The sequence below is a fragment of the Peromyscus leucopus genome, unplaced genomic scaffold, assembly GCF_004664715.2.
Source record: "Peromyscus leucopus breed LL Stock unplaced genomic scaffold, UCI_PerLeu_2.1 scaffold_133, whole genome shotgun sequence".
NCBI lineage: Eukaryota > Metazoa > Chordata > Mammalia > Rodentia > Cricetidae > Peromyscus > Peromyscus leucopus.
This window is the reverse complement of record NW_023504479.1, coordinates 17,387-30,951: the sequence shown is the minus strand read 5'-3', so window position 1 is coordinate 30,951 and position 13,565 is coordinate 17,387. Positions and strand designations below refer to the sequence as shown.

The 13,565-nt window shown below is 43.6% G+C and overlaps 1 protein-coding gene across 1 annotated transcript in view; it reads right to left on the bottom strand.

The window, feature by feature from the left end:
• LOC114689579 (ADP-ribosylation factor-like protein 8B) overlaps positions 1-7,277 on the bottom strand; it is a 39,648-nt gene extending 32,371 nt beyond the window's left edge. Inside the window, 1 exon segment of the mRNA XM_028863866.1 lies at positions 7,133-7,277. Within this exon segment, the coding sequence (XP_028719699.1) occupies positions 7,133-7,255 (123 nt within the window). The 5' untranslated portion in view covers positions 7,256-7,277.
• Positions 7,278-13,565: the final 6,288 nt, after the last annotated feature.

The following is a 13,565-nucleotide window of genomic DNA, read 5'->3' as shown; positions in this document are numbered from 1 at the left end:
CACATTGAGAGCATTGTGGAAGTCAGAGGACACCTTGCAGGTTTGTTCTCTCTCCACCATGTGAGTCCTGAAGACTGAATGCAGGTAGGTTCAGCTTAGCAGCAAGCACCTTGGCCTGCTGAGCCATCTCAACAGCCCCAAGTTACAATTTAAAAAATAAAAATCATGTGCTATAGCGTCAAAAGACAATATAACTAGAAAATTTCCTTGAACTCTGAGTCAGAAAAAAAATGATTGTAAGGAAGAAGGCAGAGGCAAGCAGCATCCCACTACTACAACAGGACAAAGTTAAATAAGGATGCATGAAAACACCAGAAACCTGGAACATGTGATACACAAGGACTGTACAGCAAACCATGAGAAAGCTAAGAGTACGGGCTGTACTTACACAGACTGCCTGTAAGATTCAAATAAAAGATGAAGAAAAAAAGCTGCCTCGGAGTCCCAGTGCTGGCAGCTACTGACACATAAAAAGGTACTCCTTAAAAGGTGCTCAGCACAGAACACTAAGAAATGGTAAAGCAGTTTTTAAATGCTGCCAGTGCAAGAGCTGTTTGCCTTACACACAACACAGCAAAGGAGGCAGTGTTCTGCTGATGTCCATCTCTATCTAGAGGTGCATCTACTCAGAAGAGCTCAGCATTAGCACACACTTTCTAGAATGTAATTTGGCCACACAATGGAAGTGTGTTCAAATCTTCTGATCCAGTGCCAACTAGGGAACTCATTCCTTTAGAAATGCAGGTCAGATCGAGGTAAAATAGCAAAACCCTAGAAACCATGCATGTCCAGTGATGAGGAGATGATCAAATATAGAAACTGTGAAGCCTTAAAAAGTTTAGCTACAGTGGGCTACTCTGCTACATTCTGGCCCTGCACTCCTCCTGTACAGGAGAATCACTTCCTATCACTGCTGTGCCTTTCCCTGATGGTGGGCCTCCTGCAAGCCTGAAGTGTGCCCAATGCAATCTTATCAACAGTGCAGTGTTTGTGAAAGCATCTACAGGTACACAGGGCCATGAGTGTACTTGTGGCAGTCACTGGAGGTGGTGAGGTAGGCAGTGGCCTCCAGGATATGAGAGATGCTACTCCTTGTCCTCCTGCAGCAAATGCAAAAGTGGGTTTTACATGCTAAAAATGTCAAATTATTCTGTAACAAACTAGCCTTTTCTTGCCTGGTTCTAGTGAATGCTGGTGATGGACCCTGTAGCCCTGGAGCATTTCAGCAACAGTCAATGATAGGACCATATTCAAGCCCTATAGCCTGCTTTAAAAATTCTTTTAATTTAATTCTGTTCACGTATATACACTGTGTGTGGGTATGTACCATAAGAGTCAAAGTGCCCCAGGAGGCAAGAGGCATCAGATTAAACTAGAGTTACAAGCAGCTGTGAACTGCCTGATGCTGAGAACTGAACTTGGGTCTTCTGCAAGAGCAGTACACTCTCTTAACATTTGAGTCATCTCTTCATTCCCTATAGCTTGATTTTTATATATCATACTTATCTTACTACTGAAAAAAAAAGTTTAAATACAGAAAAATATCAGCATCATTATAAAATAACAGTACAGTTTTTAAACAGTTTTTAAGAGTTATCACAATAAAACTTTGTCTACTGAGAGATGAGGAGCAAGTGCCAGTGTCCCTTGTGGAATTCAAAGGGAAACTTAAGACTGGGTCTCTCCTTCTACTATATGGGTCCCAGGGATGGAACTCAAGTTTGATGGCTGAGCAATCTTGCCTACCCACTACAAAATTTCTAAAAGGGATTTGGACCACACATTTGAAAAATATAAGACAGAAATGCTTTGAAACACTGCTTAAGTTATCTCAGATAATGGAAATACAAGTGGTTTCTTTGTATCACCTCTACACTGCCTTCAAATTCCAAGTGGCCTATATTAACCTCAAGAACAAGGCTGCAAGAGATGGTGTGGTGCTAAGAGTATTTTGGCATGTAATCATGAGGACAGAGTTCAGATCCTAGCACCCCAGTAACAAGCCCAGTGCCCAAACTCACTAGCAAACACATATGTGCATATAATCAAACACAGAGACATACACATGAATAAATAAATTTTCCTTTAAAAAAAAGATCACGGAAGCTCTCTAGGACTTCCAAAACTAAAATTTATATAATATATAGGCACAGTTCACTCTGCCTCTGTGTTCAGTGACAATCTGTGAGAAACTTGGGAGTTCATTAACTGGTGAAACAGACTCTAAATACAGTCATCTAAAATGTATTTTTAATGAGAACACGGGGTTTTCAAGATTCTTAGATAACAAAGAACAATAATGAGAGAATGGACAGGGGTAAAGAACCCTGAAGAGCTCCTCCATGGCAGCATGCCCCAGGCTCCTTAATTATGAACCTAAGACATACTCACAGAAGACTAGCCACTTACAGTGGAGTTTTAGATCTGTTAAACATCTAAACTTAAGCCACAGCACATTTTTTAACTGGTTTTATCATTATTATGCCAAATTAATGAAATAAGCCATGTTACAAAACTCAAGGTTAAAACCAAGTATGAATATATATATTCGTACCCCAAGACTCAGAAAGCAGAAGAGTTATTACAAGTTTGAGGCCAGCCTGGGCTATGAGGGGAGTCAAGGTCAGCATGGATACAGTGTCACCTTGTCTATAAATAAAAACTCGAAAATTATTTCTGCTTTTAAATGTTAAAGGTAGCTCAATGGCAATGTGTATTATTAACTAGCCTAGGTATAAATATCCATGATTTTCCACAGCCCCTACCTTCCATAAATAAACATTTTCTCCTAATTTATGTCACTATAAGATGACTAGATTGGGGGTTAGGGATATAGTTGATTGATGAGTATATCTAGCACTGTACAAACCCCTGGGTTTAATCCCTAGTAACACTACATAAACAATAAATGAAATCAGCACAGGCAATCAAAATATTCCTATACTTTATATATAGGGAAAGATTTTTTTAATTATGTGTGTAAGTGTATGTCTGTGTGCCAATGTCACAGTCACACATAACTCAATTAACCACAATTTGCAGAATATACACAAATTTTTATGACACTATCCACTTTTAAAATATATAATGTTTTGTGAGTCAGTGTTCTCAGAGGCCAGAAGTGGGAAATGGGTCCCCTGGAGATGGATTTATAGGCAGTTGTGAAGTCCCTGATATGGGCACTGGACTGTATTCAAGTCCTCTGGAAGAGCAGCAATGGCTTAGACATCTTTCCAGTCCCAAAAAAAAGTTGTGGGTTTGTTTGTTGTTTTTTTTGTTTTGTTTGTTTTGTTTGTTTTTTGTTTTGAGGCAGGGTTTCTCTATGTAACAGTCCTGGCTGCCCTGAATTCACTCTGCAGACCAGGCTGGCCTTGAACTCAGAGATCCACCGCCTCAGCCTCCTGAGTGCTGGGATTAACGGCCTGCCCCACCACCACCCTTAGAAAAGATTAGTAAAGGATCAAGATCTCCCAGTTCTCCACTCCATGGTCCTAATCTAAGGCAGATTTAAAGAGGAGATGAGAAAAGTAGAAAATACATTGGCCTGAGCCCTGATTCTATGTCAGTTACCTGTCAGCTTTTTCATTGGAACCCTTGACCTATGTGGCTTTCCTAGCCACACTGGAAAAACAGGGGTAAAATCAGACAACTTAAAGTTTCTACAAACTCTCAGACAACTAAGGAAGACATAGTGTTACAGGCCTGTAGTACTAGTACACCAGAGGCTGAAGGAGAAGGATCCCCAGTTTGAGGCCAGCCTGAGCCTCAACCAAAGCCTATCTCAAAACAAAACACTCAAATCTCAAAACTAGATTTAGGCTTCCTTAATCTTGCCAAGTGTCTTTTCTTAATTCTCAGCAGTAATAAATTTATCCATGGATTAACTTTTTCAATTAATCATAATTTGTAGAAGTATAAACCAATTTTTTTAATAAAACTACCCATTTTTTAAATACATAATACTTACAAAAGTCTACCCTATAATATTTTGGCAAATTCAATTACATATTTCTTAGTACCTATGCTATGACCCATCTAAGTGTCCCAGTAAATGATTTCTCAACAATGCCTTACATTACACATATAGGACATATGACTGATTATGTAATAACTACACCACTGTTAACACAGTAATTGGACATATATTTCATCTCTAACACATACCAGAAAATTAAAGTCTGGGCTGTTTCTTTCAATAACATCTAAAACAAATGAGAATATGCTGTACCTTATCTCGTGTCTCTTAATAAGATTTAAAAGCAGGAGAGAAACTGAGTATCTCTGTTCTTGAACAGTCCAACTTTTGGGATTGGACTAAGACCTGCATGCAAGAAACTCAGCTTCACAATCTTTGTAAACTAGGTGACATTAATTAAATCATCCTCAAATTCTTAGATGTACTGAAATTTAAATTAGATGTTTACAATCCCACCACCTGGGAGAGTTGAGCAGGAGGGCCATCAAGTGTTCAAGCCCAGTCTGGACTACTTAAGAGTGAGTTCAGGACAGCCTAGGCCACAAAGTGCAACCCTGCCTCAAAAGAACCAAGAACAGATGAAAGAAGAAACACAAGTTAAGCTAGTGTCTGGAGTCTGCCTCCCTTCTCAGCATTTTAAATCCCATCACCAATTTACAGTCTAAATTTTTTTCTTCTTTTCCTAAATTATTTTTGTTCTGGGAGGGGGCCAGCAGGGGGAGTTCTTACTGTGTAGCCCTGGCTGTCTGGTTACCTGTTATGTAGACATAGGCCAAGCTGGCCCTCAAAGTTGTAGCAATCATCCTACCTCAGCCTCTTAAGTGCTGGAATTACAAGCATCACCATGCTTCTAGAACATTAGCATTTTAATTGACAGATCATAATTATATTTGTATACATATTTGTATACACACACACACATAATGTAAGACATTATGCAATGTTTAATATATAGAGAGAATTTGGAATGATTAAGTTAAACACAGCCTCTCTTTTTTGTGGAAATTTTTTAAGAGGCTATCTATACCATAATTCAAAAATAATACTCTAATATTGATTAATAACAGAAGGTCACTAAATTCAATAGCAGCCATTTGACAACTGTTAAAAGAATCCAATGGAAAAGGAGGGTTGGCATCACGTGCTTCATTCCACAGGCCATAAATCTGTAACTGAAGACCACACTGGTCTGCGAATCAAAGGAAATGAGTCTTGCTGAGTCCTTTCTCAAGGTATTTCCTTCTGTCTGCATGAGATAGTACAGCCACTGCAAATATTAAACAAGCCACTATTTCCCTACGCCTCCTAGTTAGCCCTTAGAACAGTTAGGTTAAGAAATATATTGCTATCTGCATTAATAGATAAGATAACTGCAGTCAACTTGAAGAGGACCCAAGGCTGCTAAGTGCAGAACCAGATTTCAAACCAAGGCTTGGTGGCATTAAAGTTCAGACTGGTTATATTAAGCTACACTGTCTAGTGATGATATAAGCAGTATGTCTCTTGACTTCTACTCACTGGTGCAGGTTCTTGCATTAACTACTCCTCCACAGCAAATACAACTGACCATACTGACACACCCACATGCACCCAACTCAGTCTTGTCTAAGAGACAGGATTTCCAAGGAAACTTTTTTTTTTTTTTTTGGTTTTTGAGACAGGGTTTCTCTGTGTAGCTTTGCACCTTTCCTCGAACTCGCTTTGGAGACCAGGCTGGCCTCGAACTCACAGAGATCCGCCTGCCTCTGCCTCCGAGTGCTGGAATTAAAGGCATGCGCCACCACCGCCCGGCGAAACTCCAATTCTTATCACGGGCAAATTAACAGAAAATGATCACCTTGAAGGCAATAGAGAAGTTCTAATATAAAAGACAGCCCTAGAGTCTGTTCGCCTATTCTCTAGACACAGTATTCTCTTGGTATTAGACACCTACCTATGGTGTGTGTGTGGGGGGGGGACACATAAAGAAGGAGCCAAACATGAAGCAGACAAGTTTTATTTATACTTATATTCAGCCTTTTTCAAAAGAAGTTTGGGTTTCTGCTTCTCTCTTTTCTCCAGATCCTGTTCATGCCTGTTGCTCTATTGCTACACAAACTGAGTCACAAGTTGCCTAGTTTCTCCCATGGCACTATGTGTGAATTATTCCTGTAGCCAAACCAGTCCGACAGCTCAGCTGTCTCCTATGAGAGGACGGCAACAATCCTCTCGAAGGCATGAGAACTGTCGCCACTTCTCTTTGAAACAATTGTAAAGCTCAGCCCTGTAAGTACGGCCCTAAGACTGCGCAGTGACTCCTTGGCTCTAAATACAAATAAGAAATCATTCACGCCCATTCCTTTCCCAACCAATCAAAAGAGGAAAACTCAGCCACCACTCTCCCCCCTGAATTAACCACCGCATTATATTTAAGTTCTCAAGGCAATTTCCCTCAGTCTGCCGAAGTCCCAATCCAAACCAATTCCTTCTCGAGGAGGGAGGGAAAAAAATCTCTCTCAAGAGCAAACCCTGCAGCACAGTTAACTTTATGATGAGTGCAGTTCCATCTATCAACTCGCTTAACACCATCAGCTCTGGGAAAACAGAAACTCGCCTCGCCCTTACCCCCCTTGCCTTAATAAATACTAGGAACTGAATAGTCTCTCCAACAGCTTCCACCAGTGAGCTGGGCATCGGCTCGATTTTTCGACTCTCCATGGACAAGTGACAAAAGGCTGGAGGCGCCAAGGCTCCCCCCCGGCATTCCACAGGGGCGCCCACACGGGTCGCCTGCTTTCACAATGGGGCTCCTTCGTCCCAAGTGGAGACTTCAGAGCAGCTCCCCCCCCCCCCCCCCGCAGACGTTCTGGATGGAGAAGGCCGGACCAGCCTGTCCGGGTGAGCAAGTGACAGGTTGGAGTTAACCCTTCAGCCTCCACGGCCCCAAAGGCCTCAACTGTGACAGGCTCGGGTTAACCCTTTCCAAGCCGCGCGTTAAAGCCACAGCCCCCACCAAAACGCAGCGTGGCATTGCCCCTCGGGCTGCTGACCGCCAAGCTACGACCGCCGAGGCCCACAGGGGCAGGTCGCACGGCCCGGCCCGGGCCGGCCCGGCCCAAGCCTCGGGGAGTGACAAGCCCGGGAGGGCGGCCGGGACGCCCGCAGACGACTGCTCACCGCGATGACATTGACGAAGGTGGTCTTGCCCGAGTACTGCAGCCCCACGAGCGTCAGTTCCATCTCCTCCTTCCAGAAGAGCGAGCGGAACCAGTCCAGCAGGCGGGAGATGAGCGCCAGCATGGCGGCGGCCGGCAGCGAGCGGGCACGGTGCGGACGACGGCGGACACTGCTTCCCACGAGCGGCTCTCGGCCCGAACCCGCCAACGGCTCCTCGGCGGGTCCCCCCGGCGCGACTCGGGCAGACACAGGCGGGCGGCTGCGACGGCCAGAGCCAGGAAGCCCAGCGGGTCATATGACTCGCCCTACCCCCCCCCCACGCCTGGCCCAGCGCGGCCTCGGAAGCGCACGGCAAGAGCGGCGCGGCCCGCTGGATCCCGAGCGCCCGCCGCCGACAGCTCCCCCTGGTGTTGCGGCCCCGCGGCACAGCCTTCGGTCGCTTTTGGTGTCGATTCATTTTGTAGTGTGCCTTTTTCTCTTCCGTTGTGGATTCATTCACCTTTTTTTTTTTTTTCTCTCTCTCTCTCTCCCACCTGATTGGTCTCCTCAGCGAGACGCATGCCGTCAATTTCAGTATTAGGAGGTGAAGTCAGGAGGATCAGGAGTTCAACAAGCAAAAAAATGTGGGATTACAGGGGTGACGGATTACAGGGTAAAAGTGCCTGCTGCTCTTTCAGAGGGCCTGAGTTCAGGACCCAGCACCCACATCTGACGCCCTCAACAGCCTGTCACTTGAGCTTTAGGGGATCCTGAGCCAGGGCTTTCTGACCTTGTGGGCTCCTGCATGCACACACACAACACAGAGACACATAATGATAAATCAAAAAAAAAAAAAAAAAAAAAAGTTGTTCTCATTAGGTTGTTGATTGGATTTTTCTATAATTGTTCATTGACAATGTACTCTGAAGGAAAATGTTAATATTCTGAGGAATTAAATACAGAATCTTTAAAAAAAAAAATCAGAATTTGAGTTGGCGATGTAGGCCACTTGGTAGTAGAGTGCTTGCCTGGCATGTATGAAACACTGGGTCCCTTCCCTGGGCTGAATAAAGTGTGTATAGTGGCACACATCTATCATCCCAGAACTTGAGAGGTAAAGCCAAAGGGATCCGAAGTACAAGGTTATCCTAGATTGCATACTGAGTTTGAGGCCAGCCTAGGATACATGAAACCTAGTCTAAAATGTGTGTGTGTGTGTGTGTGTGTGTGTGTGTGTGTGTGTGTGTGTGTGTGTGTGAAGAAAAATGCAGGAATTATGAATTGGGGACAGGGAGTCCCTGAGCTGTGAGTCTAGATCAGTGATAAAATTCTTTTCCAACATGTGCAAAACATAGATAGGACTCATTTCTAATACAACAAAACAACAGTAACAGCAAAATCACTGCCCTCCTGGGGCTTGCAGTCCTGTGGGGGGAACATGTACAGTTAACAAAAGAGAAAATACCATGTGATGCTTCACATTGTAAAGAAAACTGATGAGGAACAGAGAAGAAACTGGAGCCGACTCACTTGCTTTAAAGTCAGGTGACCCTGAGTGGAACGGCTTGAGGGAAGTGAGAAAGAGAACCAGGCTGACCTTTGGTGGAAGCACATTCCAGGAAAAGAAAAAGAACAAAGATTCTGAATGGGGAAGGATAGTGAAGTGGTCTGGACATTGAAAGACAGTATGGCGGGCTATAATCCACACTATATTGATGAGTTATCATGTGCTGCTTAAACTCACTGAGAACCTGGCTCTGGAAGCATTGTCCTCCTGCCCCATTCCAGACCCAAGTATGTTCATCTCACAGGGTCCTCTTTAAGACCCTTGTCTGGAGTGGGATGGCAAAGAGAAAAGAGAACAGCAAGACAGTCCAAGAATAAAAGCACCGTGCCCCATAACAGTCAGGAAGGAGGGAAAGCATTTCCACCAGTCCACGACATAAAGATGCCTGCAGGGGAACCGGAAGCTAGGAGTTCAACTCATTGGTGGAGAGAAAGCTCAATTAGAAAGTCCATCTGATGGAGGGAGTGAAGGGGGAAACTGTGGTTGGGGTGTGTTGTGTGAAAGAAGACATTATTTTCAGTTTTTAGATAGGGGATATGGAAAAGAGGGAGAAAAGGAAGGAGAAATGATGCAATTATAGTTTAATTTAAAACACATTTTTTAAAGAAACTCCAACTGACTGCCTCAACTTCCCATTTGATTTCTGCTTGTGTTTGTGAGCCTCTGACTTGATGATATTTCCTCTCTTAACTCTTTCAATCAGCCACTCCAGAAAATTGGATATGTCACCTACCCATCTGCTACTTGCTATTTATTCTTTTTTTTTTTTTTTAAGATTTATGTATTATGTATACAGCATTCTGCCTGCAGGCCAGAAGAGGGTGCCAGATCTCATTTCAGATGGTTGTGAGCCACCATGTGGTTGCTGGGAATTGAACTCAGGACCTCTGGAGAGCAGCCAGTTGTTCTTAACCTCTGAGCCATCTCTCCAGCCCGCTATTAATTCTTTTACTTGCTATATACTTAATAAACTCACTCATTTAAAAACCAAAACTGCAGTTACTGTAGGTTATTCTCTGGACAGTCCAGAACACTGGTACAGCCTGGAGTCGGAGAGGTGATAGAGAATTCAAGGACCAGAGGAGGGCCATGATGGCCGTACTTTAGATTTTTTATACAAGATGGGAAGCCAGGAGAGTAACTGTCGATTCCATTTTTTATATTTATTTTATGTGTACATGTGGGTTGCCAGCATGTGTGTGTCTTTGGACACGCGTGTGTGCAGTACCTGAGAAAACCAGAAGAGGACGTGGATCCCCGGAACTGGAGTTACAGACAGTTGTTGGCCTTCATTGGGTCTTCTAGAAGAGGTGCAAGTGCTCTTAACTGCTGAGGCACCTCTGCAGCACCAGAGAGTGACTGTGTTGTGTGTGTGTATGTGTGTGTGTGTGTGTGTGTGTGTGTGTGTGTGTGTGTGTAGAAAGAGAGAAGAGAGTACTTAGTAGGTGGGGCGTGTATTCAACTTATAGCACACAGGTAGAGGTCAAAGGACAAGTTGCAGAGTTGGTTCTCTCCTTCCACCATGTGGGTTCCAGAGTTGAAACGCAGGTCATCAGGCTTGGCAGTAAGTGGCCTGTTGTGGAATATTCCTTTACACTGTGTGAAGACTGTGTGTCACTGTGATTGGTTTAATGAAAAGATAAATGGCCAATAGCTAGGCAGGAGGTACAGCAGGGACCTCTGGACAGAGAGAGCTCTGGGAAAAAGAAAAGCAGAGTTGCCAGCCAGATGAGGAAAAACAGGATGGGCAGTACAGTTCAGAGTAAAGGTAACTGAGTCACATGAAAGAGTGTAGATTTTCAAATATGGGTAAAATTTAAGTTCTAAGAGCTAGTGGGACAAGCCTAAGCTATAGGACAAGCTTTCATAATTAATAATGTCTCTGTGTCATTTTTTGTGAGCTGATAGCCCAAAAAAAAATCCATCTACAATGCCCATTACAAGCCGAACCATCTTGCCAGGCTCAATTTATATTTTAAAAGTTTACTGGGAGTGGATAAGGGTATTGCTGCCAAACCATCAGTCTGAGCTTCTGTCCCAGGACCCCACATGGTGGAAGAAAAGAAATGACTACAGTACATTGTTCTCTCATCTCCATATGCACACCATGGCTCCTGTGCATAAATCAATCAACAAATATTAAAAGAATGTGTTTGTTTTAAAGTTCACTGGAGCAGACCTATGAGAACCGTCTGTAGGAGAACATTATGGGTTGAATTATGTCCTTCCTCGATCCTCTAAAAGAGGACATTTTGGTTGAGGCTTTTCACCTCCAGAACTGTTAGGAGGTGCCTTTCTGTGATTTTTAAGCTACCCAGCTACTGGAACTTCAGCTCTAAAAATCTACCCCAAGAGGGCAGAATGGAAGCAGTGTTGGAAGCTGCTTGTCTTAGTTAGGATTTTATTGCTGTGAAGAGATAACCATGACCACAGTAACCCTTACAAGGAAAACATTTAATTGAGGGGGCTCACTTATAGTTTCAGAGGTTCGGTCCATTATCATCATGGCAGGGAGCATGGCAGCATGCAGGCAGAGTGGTGCTGGAGAAATAGCTGAGAGTCCTACATCTTGCAGACAACAGGAAGTCAACTGACAGTCACACTGAGGGAAGGTTGAGCAAAAGAGACCTCAAAGTCCTCCCCTGTAGTCAGAAGTTTTCCTATCCTGACTGCCTGCTCCTCATCCCAGTAGCTGCTTCCAAATGACCACACAGAGACTTAATATTATTTATAAATGCTTGGCCAATAGCTCAGGCTTGTTACTAGCTAACTCTTACATTTAAATTAACCCATATTTCTATTTATGTTTTGCCATGTGGCTCATGGCTTGTTACCTCATTTTCTACATGTCCTGCTTACTTGGCAACTGGCTGGCGTCTCCTGACTCCACTCTCCTTCTTCCCATCATTCTCAGTTTTGGCTTTCCCGCCTAACTTCCTGCCAAGCTACTGGCCTGTCAGCTTTTTATTAACCAATGAGAGTAATACATATTCATAGTGTAGAAAGGGATTGTTCCACAGCACACCCCCACAGTGACACACTTCCTCCAACAAGGCCACACCTCCTAATAGTGCCACTCCCTTTGGGTGCCATTTTCTTTCAAACCGCCACACTGGCTCAGAAGCCTCTTTCATTAGCTTAAGGAGTGGTGAAAATGGTAGCCTGCCCTCTAACTTTGCAAGAATTGTGTGTTGGCTTTCGTGGAGCCTCCATTCTAGGAAACTACGTAGAATATGAACCCACTCTTATTCTTATTTATGTATATTGAGGTGCTAGATATCAAGCACAAGTCCTCATGCTTGTAGACAATGGCTCTACCTCATAACTACACCCCAGCTCAAGCTAAAATCTGTTGTTGTTGTTGTTGTTGCTGTTATTGTCGTTTAATACAGGGTCTAATCTAGCCCAAGGTACCTGAAAACTTACTCCGTAGCCTAGAACAGCCTTGAACTTCTGATCCTCTGGCCTTCATTCCCGAAGCTTGGCCTACAGACATGTACCACACTGGGCTCCAAGCTAATTTTAAAATGAGGAACATACTTCATCTACATTTACTGTAATTCTTTCCACTTCTATAATTGTTAGTCAATGGAAAAAAATGTTCCTCAACTGGAGAATCTAGCATCATATATGTGTGTGTATTTATATATCTATCTGTAAACATAGGTCTGGGGAGATGGCTTAGTTGATAAGTATGAACCTGAGTTCAGTTCCGGCATCTGAATAAAAGCCAGGTGTTGCAGCACATGTCTGTAACCCCAGAACTGGGGAGGTAGAGAACAGGGGTCCCTGGGCAGCTAGCCTAGCCAAATAAGCAAGCTTCAGGTTCAGTGGCATCCATGTCTCAAAATAAAGATGGAGAGAAACGAAGGAAGACACCCCACCATCAGCCTCTGCACACACACGCACACAAATATGTAACCACACATACATACACACAGAGAATACATTGAGCTGAAGTGTAGCTCATCAGACTAGCATTCACTAAGCTCTGGGTCTGCTCCCAACCACTGCACGGTGGCAAAGGTCTGCAACATCAGCACTTTTGAAGTGGAGACAGGAAGATTAGAAATTCAAGACCATGCTTGGCTACATATTGAACTATGAAGTCAGCCTAGGCTACAAGAAAAAAAATATCATAAATTCTCTTTATCTTTATGATAAAATGATGGCTACAAAAAAAAATAAATGGGACGGGCCACTATGCTGTTCTCTCGGCACTGGGGAGGCAGAGACGTGGGGATTAAGGCAAATTTCAAAGTCATCTCATCTACAGCGAGTTCCGGGAAACAGCCAGGGCTGCATAAAAAACAAATGAATAAATAATTTAAACTATTTTAATACTGCTTTTCTCAAGTGATCAACGTATTACTTTTAGGTTTTGTTTTTGTTTTGTGTTGTTTTGTTTTGAGACAGCATCTTATGTAGCTCAGGATGATGTCAAATTGTAGGTAATCAAAGATGATTCAAGTGCTGAGATTATAAGCATGGGCCACAGACACCCAACTTCAAGTTTCCTTTGAAAAGCCCACACTACTTCGAGGTAAGCCCAGCAGAGACCATAGTGGAGCCCCCAGAAGCTCCATAGTGTGACCTTATTCCATCTTGACTCAAGGTCAGAGAGTCTGGGCTTGTTTTGCCCTTCAAGGATGAATAACAGGATGTTTTGCCAAAGGCGTAGTTACCAGATGTCTTGAGAATTAAGGAGGTGTTTACACTTATTTGTACTTTGAACCATGATGTCATTGAGAGGGGGAGGTCTTTTGCCCCCCCCCACCCCCCCCCTTGCTTTGGGTGTAAAAAGGCCCTGAGAAATAAACTCAGGACTGCTGTGGTACTGACTCAGAGCCCTCCCCATGCTATTCTCTGTCTCTGCCATTTCTCGGT